General features: G+C 50.6%; 1 protein-coding gene across 12 annotated transcripts; it reads right to left on the reverse strand.

Annotated features, from left to right (window-relative positions):
- Positions 1 to 526: 526 nt before the first annotated feature.
- On the reverse strand, positions 527 to 12017 carry LOC125509000 (ycf20-like protein). 12 transcript variants are annotated; one of them, XM_048673837.1, is made up of 4 exons: positions 11593 to 12007; positions 11374 to 11408; positions 10838 to 11233; positions 527 to 1352 (listed from the first exon to the last, which is right to left on the reverse strand). In XM_048673837.1, exon 4 carries the CDS (start codon positions 1350 to 1352, stop codon positions 918 to 920), a length of 435 nt encoding a protein of 144 aa, XP_048529794.1. In that variant the 5' UTR covers positions 10838 to 11233; positions 11374 to 11408; positions 11593 to 12007; the 3' UTR covers positions 527 to 917. The 12 variants fall into 12 exon arrangements, 11 of the variants coding, with proteins under 11 accessions (XP_048529794.1, XP_048529786.1, XP_048529784.1 ...); XM_048673829.1 differs by having other exon boundaries at positions 527 to 1359; positions 11374 to 11399; positions 11593 to 12006; XM_048673827.1 differs by having other exon boundaries at positions 527 to 1359; positions 11593 to 12006.
- Positions 12018 to 12779: the final 762 nt, after the last annotated feature.

Raw genomic sequence — 12779 nt, forward strand, 5'->3', positions numbered from 1 at the left:
ACCTAAACAAACGTTTAGGAATACGATTGGATGGCCGGATTTCGCATCCATATACACGGACTGGTCCGGACAAATATCATGTCTGTTTTGGGCATCCATTGAATTTCAAATTGGCCAAACCTAAACAGACGTTTAGGAATACGATTGGATGGCCGGCTTTCACATCCATATACACGGACTGGTCCGGTCCAGTCCATGGACGAATATCATGTCTGTTTTGGGCATCCATATAGTCCAGACCAGTCCGTGGACAGATATCATGTCTGTTTTGGGCGTCGGCGTTAGGGCATCTCTAAGGCCTACAGGGAAGAAAGGCTTTGAGATGTGTGCAAGACACCTGTCATGTTATCACATGGGTCCAACTTGATGAGAAGATAGACTCGGTCTCATAGATTTTTTTTCCCGTTTCAAAGAAGGGGGAGGGTACTGAGTAAGAAATGCAAAGCAAATTACAAAGAAAGAACAAACCTTCGTGTTCATAAAGCATAGAAGAAAGAACCAGCTCATCACATGCTACGCACAAGCATTTACAATGCAGCCTTGATTATTTCCTTGCGGCACAAAAATGAACATCCGACTAAGAGTTCCATCACAGCCTCAGATTCTAAGAGAAACTCAACAATCATATGTACATTTTCAGTCCTGATGAGGCGAGATGATGCTCGCAACACATTGGTATACGATCAGTCCTCACCAAGAGTACACCACCCCAGAAGAACACTAATTCCACAACATCTCGATGAACAAGAAATCAATCACGTATAAGCTATCTCTGCAAGCACTTGGGCCAACTGCAACACCAAAACTTGATCCATGAGCGCATGGCCATTTGTGGTGTTAAATCCTTGCTTTATGATGGACTCAATGGATCAACCGCAGTACTGATACGTAAACAAGATAAGGTGAATCCAGAGAACTCAGCTTCCCAGCTTGAAGGCATCCACGAAAAGGCCAAGACATACACCAGCTTTCCAGAAGTTCACCATTGAAATAAATGACTGAAATCGTCCAGGAGGCCTGGTGACCGGTTTTCTGTACATAAGCATGCCGATTCCTTCAATGGCAGCCACTACGACGCCAGCAACAAGAACATCCCAGTCACCAGTCTGCCCTAGGATTGTTGCCAAAGCATTGGCGGTGTAGAATCCAAAGAGCACAAGGAATATCTTTGTGGGAGACTTGCTTCTGGCAGAGTTCAGCTTTTCAAGTAGTTGCCTTCCAGCAGCTTGGGCGAGTCGGCCAAGCCTTGTCCTGCCAAGAAAACCACTGTCCTCTTCAAAGTCTTCGCCATCTGCGTTAGGTGGTCCACCTGTCTCCAAGGCAAACACAGGCCTCCATCTTGAGTTTTTCATCTGGTAACTAAACAGAGTAGATATATCAAATCATGGTTCCCAAGCTTCACAAAGGCAGGGTACTCAAAATCTCAAAGACTTATGATACAATCTTGTACTCTTGTATCTAATTCTGCAGATATTCCCATATGCTTCCATACGAAAAATTGGTACTACCATCGTTTTCATTTTCATGATATAAAATGGTTTAATTAAACTTTGTCACACCCGTCGGACCCCCAGCCCCTCCTTGTGCCCCAACTCCGATTTCAAGGGATGAGTTCTCCAATCTCTACGTTAGATAGTCTATCTTTTAAATTAGGAAGAAATCTTTTAGCTTGGTCCTCAAGCAAGTAGAAATAAGATCGATGATGTGTTACTTACATTGGATTTTTAGGTCTTCTATATACAGAGGACCCCCTACGAGGAATAAAAACAAGCAAGACTAAGAATCGTTCTTCTCTCTTGCCTCCATACAACCCAGTATACAACACAGCGTGTCAATATCACTAACATAAAACAAAGTGGGAGAAGACATTATAAGTTTAAAATCATTAGTTGATAACTGTGGGTTGTCACTGCCATGTGATCTAAGCTGCGACGAACCTCAATATTCAAGCATTAGACTAATGAAACTGAAGTCCCAATGACTGATCACTATTGAGTTTTAGCAACCAAGATTTATAGAGATTTGAGACTAAAGAAATATTTAGTTGCTATTTTCATTTTCAAACACCAAAAAAAGAGCATGTCCCATCCGTAGCTAAGAATATGATGGCTGTAAAATATGTGTACAAATAAGAAGATATGGTTGTTACAAAAATATTACCAACCAAAATATCACTTCCGTCTTGCTGATTTTTGTAGCTTTTGAAGTAACTCGTGTCTGTGACTGGGCAGCAAAAGTTCATATTTGACATTTTGTGGTAAAGTTACAGTATTACAGTGTTTTAAGGCGACGATGTCTTAAATAGATTTGTTATACTCCCTCCGTTCCTAAATATAAGTCTTTTTAGAGATTCCAACAAGTGACTACATACGGAGCAAAGTGAGTGAATCTACACTCTAAAATATGTCTAAATACATCCGTATGTTGTAGTCCATTTGAAATGTCTAAAAAGACTTATATTTAGGAACGGAGGGAGTAGAACATAACATTAGATTGTTAATGCGCGTGGCATGGAACAAACTTCCAGTGCAGATGTACCAGAAGTTTCGCAAAGGGGCCAACACTGATAGAGGAAATGCACATACATGGTGGGTCGAATCCAGTAGTGCATCCCCAGAAGTGAGATGGCAGGAATGGTCGATAGACAACAGAAGACAAGGAAATACAAGCAAAGCAGATGTCATCTTTCCTAGTTTTATATCAATAAAGTTCCAAGTTTATAAGCAGATAAGAAACCAAACAAGGTGACTTAACTTTCTCTAACACACTATGTGAGCATAAAATCGCCTATCATAGACATGACACTGCCACATTGGTGACTTGAGAGAACCAGGAAGGCAATATATGTCAAAAAGGTGCCAACGGAGTGTTCACGCTGTCAGGAAATATGCAACTTGTATTACTAGGAGGCCAAAGCCACCATATATATATAATGTACATGAGGATCCAAAAGGCAAGAATACAAAAGGCCAAAGGCCATCATCAATATAACTCTAAACACCCCCCCCCCCCCCCCCCCCCCCCGCCCTCAAACTCATGGTGGCTCGACAACACTGAGTTTGGGGAGGTGAAATCTATGTTGTGCTCTAGTCTGTGCCTTCGTGAAGAAGTCCGCTAGCTGTAACTCGGAAGGCACATATTGAAGAGCAACAACATGATCCTGCACAGCAGCGCGCACATAATAAGCATCAACACCAATATGCTTGGTAAGTTCATGCTTCACAGGGTCCCGCGCAATAATGATAGCACCTGTACTGTCGGACAAGAGGGTGGTAGGTGTAGTAACAGAAACACCAAAATCCTCCAGTAGCCATCGTAACCAAGTCACCTCTGCCGTCAGAAGAGCCATAGCTCTCAACTCGGCCTCTGCACTCGAACGAGAAACTGCAGTCTGTTTCTTCGTCTTCCAGGCAATGAGAGAACCACCAAGAAAAACACAGTAAGCAGAAAGTGAACGGCGATCCGAAGGATCACTGGCCCACGTAGCATCTGAATAGGCCTGGAGCTGTAAAGAGCTGGAACGAGGAAAAAAGAGACGATGAGAGATCGTGCCACGAAGATATCGTAGAACACGAAGAAGGTGACTATAGTGAACTGAAGTGGGAGCGGAAACAAACTGGCTCAGAATATGGACAGGATAGGAGATATCCGGACGAGTGACAGCAAGATAGACAAGACTCCCAACAAGATGACGATAACGCGTCGGATCAGACAAGAGCTAACCATCAGAAGCACGAAGGTTAACATTGAGCTCCATAGGAGTCTCAGCAGTGCGCTCGTCACTAAGAGCCGCACGAGCAAGAAGATCCTGGATATACTTTTCTTGGGAAATAGAAAAGCCATCAGAGGAGGAGGAAACCTCAATCCCAAGAAAGTAACAAAGGGGACCAAGATCAGACATAAGAAACTGCTCACTGAGACGGGCCTTGACAAAGGCAATGTACTCAGAATCATTGCCAGTGATGATCATGTCATCAACATATAGAAGAAGAAGAGTGTGACCACGAGCAGAAACATGGACAAACAACGCTGGATCATGAGCACTGGGCGAAAAATCAGCTGAAGTGACCACAAAGGCAAAACGCTCAAACCAAGCGCGGGGCGCTTGCTTAAGGCCATATAGAGAGCGACGAAGACGGCAAACCATGCCATCAGGAACTGAATACCCAGGTGGTGGCTGCATATAAACTTCCTCACGCAACTCACCATTAAGAAAGGCATTCTTAACATCAAGCTGAGACGTAGACCAGTGGCGAACAGAGGCCACGGCAAGAAGTGTGCGGACAGTGGTCATATGGGCCACAGGAGCAAAAGTCTCATCATAATCACGACCATGCTCCTGCTGAAAGCCACGAGCCACAAGACGAGCTTTATAACGCTCAAGAGAACCATCAGAGCGAGTCTTAATCTTATAGACCCACTTACAAGTGATGGGACGAACACGGGGGGAAGAGAAACCAGGTCCCATGTGCCGTTGCGCTCAAGGGCAGCAATCTCCTCTGCCATCGCGAACTGCCATTCAGGATGAACAATAGCATCTCGATAAGAAGTCGGCTCAAGAACGGCCGAAAGACCATAACAAGAAGGGGAATATCGGTCAGGGGGCGGACAAGGCCGAGAACGAAGACCATAAGTCTGATGAGAGGAGGGAGACGACACACCAGAAGTAGAGGGCACATCGGTAGACTCATTCACAACACGTGAACGGCGAGTATAATGGAAAGGAAAGGACGGAAGAGGTGGAATCACTGGAGGTGGAGACGGGGAATGTATCGGTGATGAAGGTGGAGAAGGGGAAGCTATCGGCGATGAAGGTGGAGAAGGGGAAGCTATCGGCGATGAAGGTGGAGAATCATGCGACGGTGAGTAGAAGAAACCGTAGGAGAGGACGGCGTCGGATCTGCAACAGCAGGATGAGGAGTAGGAATACTGGGCACAGAGGGAGGTGTATCTAGAAAAGTAAGAAAAGAGATGTCCTCCATAGAAAAAGACGAGGAGGATGGACGCGGGTAGAAGGGACGAGATTCATCAAAGGTCCCATACCGGGAAATACGCATCCGGCGACCGACAGGATCCCAACACCGATAGCCCTTATGCTCATCACTATATCCAAAAAAGACACACTCAACAGACTGAGCGGTCAGTTTGGTGCGTTCACGAGGGGCGAGCAAAACATAGCAGACACAACCGAACAAACGGAGCGCCAAATAATCAGGAGAACGACCAGAAAGACGCTCGAGAGGAATACCATTTTGTAGAGCAGCAGATGGCTGAATGTTGATGAGATAGGTGGAAGTAGTAACAGCCTCAGCCCATAAGTGAGGAGGAAGAGAGGCGGCGATCATCATCGCACGCGCCGTCTCAAGAAGGTGACGATGCTTGCGCTCAGCCACGCCATTCTGAGCATGAGCACTAGGACAAGAGAACTGAGCAAGAGTACCCTGCTCAGCAAGAAATCCTCGCAACGCATGGGAGATATACTCACCAGCTGAATCTGCACGAAAAACACGAATAGGAGTGGAAAACTGGGTATGAACCATGGCAGCAAATTTTTTGTATATAGATAAGACCTCACTACGAGAAGACATGAAATAGATCCAAGTGTACCGAGAAAAGTCATCTATAAAGATAATATAATAGCGATGACCCCCTCTCGAAGCGAAGGGAGCCGGACCCCAAACATCAGAGTGAACGAGATCAAAAGGACGCTCAGACACTGACTCACTGTGAGGATAGGGTAGCTGAATCTGCTTACCAAGCCGACAACCCATACAATCCAACGAAGCATTACCAGAGATAGACCCCAGAACACCACGATGAACCAGAGACGAGAGACGAGAACCACATAAATGGCCAAGACGATGATGCCACTGCTGAAAAGAGCTGGTAGATGCAACAACAGGGGTTGCGAGACTGGCAGAGGTGGCAGCGGAGGGAAGACGAAGCCAGTCAAGCTCCCAGAGACCATCAGAACGTCGAGGGCCAGCACCAAGTAGAGCGCCCGTGCGACGATCCTGAACAGAACATGAATCAAAGTCTAGAATGACCCTACAACTAGAGTCAACAATCTGACCACCAGATATGAGCTGCATGGTAAGTCGAGGAACATGAGCAACAGAGGGAACATGAAATGAAGAAGTGCTAAGAGTGCCTCGACGAGCTACAGGGAGGGGAGTGCCATCAGCCGTAAGAACACGAACAGGAGACTCGACAGGTCGAACGGAGGTCAAAGTTGAAGAATCATAAGTCATACGAAAAGACGCTCCAATATCAAGAATCCATGGGGATGTACCTGAATGAGTAGGAAGTGGTTTCTCAATGCCGGAAGAGTCAGTCACAGAACTTGCAGAAACTGTCGGTGAAGAATCCCAAGCATCAAGCAGGCATTGCAGCTGTGCAATCTCACATGCAGACAAGGACAGGACAGAAGAGGTCGAGGTAGAAGCATCTGCCGACGATGAACAGTCGCCACCACCCATGGAAGCCGAAGGTAGAGTCAACATAGAGCCACATGTGGAAGCCACATGGGGAGTCGACATAGAGCGGTCACCGCCGTGCGCACAAGCCGCAATAGGAGTCGATGTAGAGCGACTAGCAGCACCGATGGATGTCGCAATAGGTGTCGAAGTAGAGCGACAGCCACCACCTCCAAGTGGGCGAGCACCAAGCACCGAGGAACGGCTCATGTGCGAGACGGGATCAATATATGGAACACCACCAAAAAACATCGAGCGGTGAGGGAGAGGTGTACCAGATGAAAACATTGCACTCTTTCTTTTTTTTCTTTTTTTTTCTTTTTTTGTCTCTCTCTCTCTCTTTTAGAAGTCAGCAGGAGAGCCAAGAGCCGAAAGAATTGGCAAACCACTCACAGCGGCCCACCAGGAGCCCAAGCAACCAGAGCCTGCGGAATCGGAGGAATCGATCTGATCTGAACGGGAACTGAAAGTGCGGCAGTTTCACACACGCACACGACCACGCGAGCGCACGCGGATGCCAACTGCGCGGAGAGACCGGGGCCAAACGGGCGGCCGGCGGCGATGGGCGGGAGGGGCCGACGGCGACGGGCAGACTGGGCCGGAGTCGGACGGCGACGGGCAGACGGGGCCGGAGGAGCAGCCGGGCGGCAACGGGAAGACGAGACCGGAGGAGCAGCGCCCGATGGGCTGCGAGCGGCAGCCGAAGGAGCGCCGGGCGACAGCCTGAAGTTCACCGGCGGCGGTGGAGAACCTCCTCCGTGGCGGCCAGGCCGGCGTGAACCAGTTGGAGGAGCCGGAAGGTGCAAGATGCACGGGAGCGGCGTTTAGCCACGCTCTAGAGTGGAGACAACAACAATCTGATGGAAAGAAATGGCAGCAGCGGAGATGAGGGAGCGGTCACGCCAGGCAAGAGGACGACGGCGACGCGATGGAAGGATCAAGCATGAGTTGCACGTGCGAAAAAATTTGACCTAAGCTCTAATACCATGTCAGGAAATATGCAACTTGTATTACTAGGAGGCCAAAGCCACCATATATATAATGTACATGAGGATGCCAAAAGGCAAGAATACAAAAGGCCAAAGGCCATCATCAATATAACTCTAACACACGCTTGATACATGTCAAACATGGGTGTTATGACCGGCATATTAGGGGCTTAGCCCAGTGGGCTGTGGTCCAAGTTATCTTACCGTTATTAGGGGCTTAGCCCAATTATCTTATCGTTATTAGGGTCGTTTGCTTATGAGTCAAGTAAACCTCTCTATATAAGGAGAGGAGATGTATCAATCTAAGGAAGCAAGAAGCAATCAGTATTTGCTTGGCTTCCCTTAGGGAGCCGGGAGACCTAACCCTAGCCGCCTCTTCTCCACCACGCAAGGACGGCACCCAGCCGCCAGCCGCCGCGCCCTCGACCTCGTCTTCCTCCATCTTTCCCCTATAATCGCTGTCCTAGAACCGGCAGAACCCTAGCTCCTAACACCTTGGTATCAGGTAGCTCAGTTCCGATCATGTCTTCGCCGCCGCCCATCCCGCCGCTTCCGGTGCCGACCGTCACCACCGCGCCGCTGCCCTCCCCGTCCGCGCCGCTGGTCGCATCCTCCGGCGCCGCCACCACCCAGATGACGGCGCCCTCCACCGCACCACCGGACGCTGTCTACTCCCCGGCGGAGATCACCGGGGTCCTCAACGATCTCGTCACCGCCGTCCAGGGGATACGGCTATACCTAGCCGGCCCCTACGGGCCGCCAGCCGCCGCGACCAGGCCAGCCGCCCTGCCGTGGTATTCGGCACCCGCGGCGCCGACCGGGCCTCTACACCACCACTAGCCGCTTCAGCCGCCGCCCGCCGCCGCGCCCCAATGGCCGCAGTGGCCGGCGCCGGCCCTTGCCGCGTCACCCACGCCACCCGGGTCCTCGCCGCCACCGCACCACGGGGCCACCGCGACGCTGGTCGGGCCGCTGCAGCCCTCGCTGCAGCTACAGCCAGCCCCCACCACCGCCTCGATCTGGCCACAATGGCCGGCCGCGGCCATCGCCGCACCCGCCTCCTCCGCCATTTCTAGGCAGCAGCAGCTGCCGCTGCCGGCGCCTCCGCCGCCAAGCACCGGGCTGACTACAACCGCGCCGGCGGGCGTGCCGATTCAGCAAGTGCGGTTCCCGCCCTCGCCGTCCCAGCTTCCGGCCTGGTTGGCCGGGACGTCACCGCCGCCAGTCTACACCATGGTCGCGGACCAGCCGGCGCAAGCACCGGGCTGACTACAACCGCGCCGGCGGGCGTGCCGATTCGGCAAGTGCGGTTCCCGCCCTCGCCGTCCCAGCTTCCGGCCTGGTTGGCCGGGACGTCACCGCCGCCAGTCTACACCATGGTCGCGGACCAGCCGGCGCCCTCCCTGCCGTACGACGGGCCCTCCGGCTCCGCGGGTTTCCACGCTGGCTTCAACGGGCCACCGCTTTCCTACGACCACTCATGCACACCGGACCAACGCCATCCTCTTTGCTGCTCCGTACCCCCGAGTCGTACACTCACGACGGTCATGCTCAGACACCGCCGCGCTTCGCCAAGCTCGCCTTCGCCACCTACGACAGTGCCGAGGACCCCCTCAACTGGCTCAACCAGTGCAAGCAGTTCTTCCGGGGGCAACGGACGCTCGTGTCGAACCACACCTAGCTCGCCTCTTATCACCTCCGCGGCACCGCACAGACGTGGTACTACGCCCTCGAGCAGGACGAGGGCGGCATGCCCCCATGGGAGCGTTTTCGCGAGTTCTGCCTCCTTCGATTCGGACTACCGATACGTGGGAGCCGGCTGGCGGAGTTGGACCACCTTCCCTTCACCTCTACAGTGCAGGACTACACCGACCGCTTTCAGGCCCTGGCGTGCCACGCGTCCGGCGTGACGGCTCACAGCGGGCCGAACTCTTCGTCGGCGGTCTGTCAGATCATATCCGCGTGGACATCGAGCTGCAGGGACCCCAGGACCTCCAGACGGCCATGTACTATGCCCGCGCGTTCGAGCACCGCGCAGTGGCCATCCAGCAGGCATCACCGTCCCGGGCCGCCGGGCCGCCACCCTGGCCAGATGTTCCCGCGCAGGGTCGGCATGCTCAGGCTTCCGCGGCACCCCTTGCCGCTACCGCGGCGCGCCCGTTCCGCCGGCTCACCTCGGCCGAGGTACTCAAGCGTCGCCGCCAAGGGTTGTGCTTCAACTGCGACGAGACCTACATGCCCGGCCACGTCTGCCCCCGACTATTCTACCTTGAGGCTGCAGACTACATTGAGGAGGACGCCGTTGCCGCCGGGCTCGACGACCTGGCCGCCCCAGCTGTCGCGGAGGTGTTTGACGCTGGTTGATCACCTCGAGGAGTTCAGCAAGCGCTTCCCCGCCTTACAACTCGAGGACGAGCTATTTGTGCAGGCGGAGAGAAGTGTTATGACCGGCATATTAGGGGCTTAGCCCAGTGGGCTGTGGCCCAAGTTATCTTACCGTTATTAGGGGCTTAGCCCAATTATCTTATCGTTATCAGGGTCGTTTGCTTACGAGTCAAGTAAACCTCTATATAAGGAGAGGAGATGTATCAATCTAAGGAAGCAAGAAGCAATCAGTATTTGCTCGGCTTCCCTTAGGGAGCCGGGAGACCTAACCCTAGCCGCCTCTTGCGCCGCCGCCGCCTCTTCTCCACCACGCAAGGACGGCGCTGAGCCGCCGGCCGCCGCGCCCTCGACCTCGTCTTCCTCCATCTTTCCCCTACAATCTCCGCCCTAGAACCGGCAGAACCCTAGCTCCTCAGGCCACTGAGCAGAAATATGTGAACAGTGGAGGGGCAAAGTTGAGGTTCAAATGGGTTAGTCTCAAGTGTATATATCATCCTACTAATGTTGGATCAACATGCAAGTATGTTAGTGGGTATATCATCAGGAGTCAGGCAGTGAAGGGAACATTTTCTTCCCCCAAAATAGCAATATGACCTTGCTTCTCATGTTCCATTCGATAAATCTTCTTGTTCTAATATTGACGCATCCATTGCCATACAATTCATGAAGACTGGCACATTAAGTATATAACGGTGGAGAGTTGTAGGTAAGAAGGAAATCATCGATCCTCTGCTACCGATAGAGACTTAAGCACATAGTCAAAGTGGCAGTAAACAACAACCCAAATCTTCAAGTTTCTGCTAAATTGCAAGTTTTTTACTGGAGGCAGATGGCAACGATGCCACCAAACACATATTTCAAGCACTATGAATCTACTTTGGACTTAGGCTTGAAAGAATCAATAAGCTTATTACAGCTAGGCAACAAACAAAATCACTGAATTAGCGATCATGGGTGTGGCGTAAATCAGCGGTCTGGAGAGCTAACCTGATTGCTCCTCCGCTCGTCTTTGCAGCCCACAAGAAGCAGGTCTGGCGAAGGACATTGGGTCGCGCCAGCGTGGAGCCATGGCGGCCACCTCCAGCGCAGAGGCCTCCTGCTGGCGGTCGTGGCGCGCAGAGAGGTGCACCGTGCCGCAGAAGCATGGTCTGGTGAGCCGGGGCTATGCGCTCAGGACGGAGTGGAAGAGAGCGGTGGGAGGGGAGGGATATGAGGAGGAGGAGTAGTGCAACAGATGGCAGGACGGTGCTGGTTGCAGGGCTGACGGCCCGGCGAGGACTGGACCGACACAGAGGATGTTGAGGGAGGGGGAGGGACGACGGCAGACCAGATCAAGAGCGTAAGAACAGCAGAGTGTGGCTGAGACTATGAGCAGAAAATTGCCTGTGTACCATTAAAACTTCGGTCAAACTCCAAAATACCATTATAAACTTTAGTGTTGCCAGAATGTATTTTGAAAGTTTCATAGCCAAAATGTACTAACAGAAATTAACTGGAGAAGGAAAAGACCATTCAACGCTTACCTCTTCACACCAGGAGCTCCTTGTAGCTTCATCTCCTTCGAAACACACAATCAGTACAAATTTCAGCAGCATAAATGAGTAAAAATACGACAGAACATCTATTTCTACATGAAATGTATCCTTCGAATAAACTCTACAAGACAGAACAGACTCCTACCGTATCAATCGAAGCACACAGAAATTACAGAACAGAAAGTAGAGATAACTAAAGACCTTTACTTTGATGAGATTCTTCCACGTTCGCCATGTATGAAGCAGCAGCTAGGATGTGCTGTTGGAAAGAACCAGCCGGTGGTAGAAGAGGGGGACCGACGAGGGATGGACAGCTCCTGCGTCTGGACGGCCGAGCAGAGGGAGTGGGGGCGGCGTAGGGCGCCAGCTCACCCTGCTACAAGGACAGGGAGCGCGCCGCCTCGTCTACCCGCTGGAGACGCGCTGGCCTCGTCCGTGCTCTCCAATGGCGAGTCAAGCCTATGGGCGGAGTGGGAGTGGGGTGGCCCGCCGGCCAGAGGAAACGAGGGGCGGGCTGGAAGGCGGTGGCGTGCCGGCCGGAGAGAGTAGTGGGGTGGAGGATGGTGGCTACGGGATGGGGAAAGGAGGAGGAGATAGGGTTTGTGAGAAGGGTAATTTTGCGATTTTGAGAAAACGGACATGTGGGTAGATCGTCGATTAGACCCAACTTTAGAAAACTGCGTTTTTTAACTATTTTATTAATATAAACTTCATTCATCGAGTGAGACGCAAAGCCTTGAATTTGATTATAAATAGTACTGACTCCCTCAGTTAATAAATATAAGATGATTTGATATTTCAATATAGACTAAATACGGACTGGAATGAGTGAAAAACACACTAAACATGTCAATATACATTTGGTCAGGAAAAAAGTTGAAATATCTTATACTAGTTTGTAAATCGAAGGAGTACCAAACTAAGATTTATTAAGAATAATATAGAGTCTATTGAATATCCATCTCTGAGTCCGGACTCATCTACACCGGGTCAAGAAATAATTCACAAAAAATTCTAAAAATCTAAATTTATTTTTTGCTTGGTAGATAATTTGATGCGTGAGGTGTGTTACAAATTTCAGATCATTTGAATATATCAGTAGCTCTCAGAAAAAGACAAATTGGGTGAGAAGAGTACAGTAAACATTTTTACATATCTTGATTTGTCTTTTTTTGTCGAGAGCTACTCAAATGTCCAAATGTTCTGAAATTTGAAGTGAACCTCACGCACTAAAGTATCAACCATGCAAAGAAAACTGATATTTTCTGAACTTTTTTACTACTTGTTTTGATTTTTTTCTTTCATCGCAGGTGCAAATGAGTCTGGGCACCGAATCGTTGCTCTTGTGTGTCTATAATATATTGTGAATTAGGATATCGGGCATTGCTCACAGT

This window comes from Triticum urartu, chromosome 5 (assembly GCF_003073215.2).
Source record: "Triticum urartu cultivar G1812 chromosome 5, Tu2.1, whole genome shotgun sequence".
Classification (NCBI taxonomy): Eukaryota; Viridiplantae; Streptophyta; class Magnoliopsida; order Poales; family Poaceae; genus Triticum; species Triticum urartu.

Bases quoted from the DNA above. Each gene is read 5' to 3' on its own strand.
- LOC125509000 (XM_048673829.1), bottom strand. From the start codon at position 10,995: ATGCTTCTGCGGCACGGTGCACCTCTCTGCGCGCCACGACCGCCAGCA. The intron at 1,360-10,837 runs GTTAGCTCTCCA...TACTCTGTTTAG, and splicing joins ACGAGCGGAGGAGCAATCAG to TTACCAGATGAAAAACTCAA.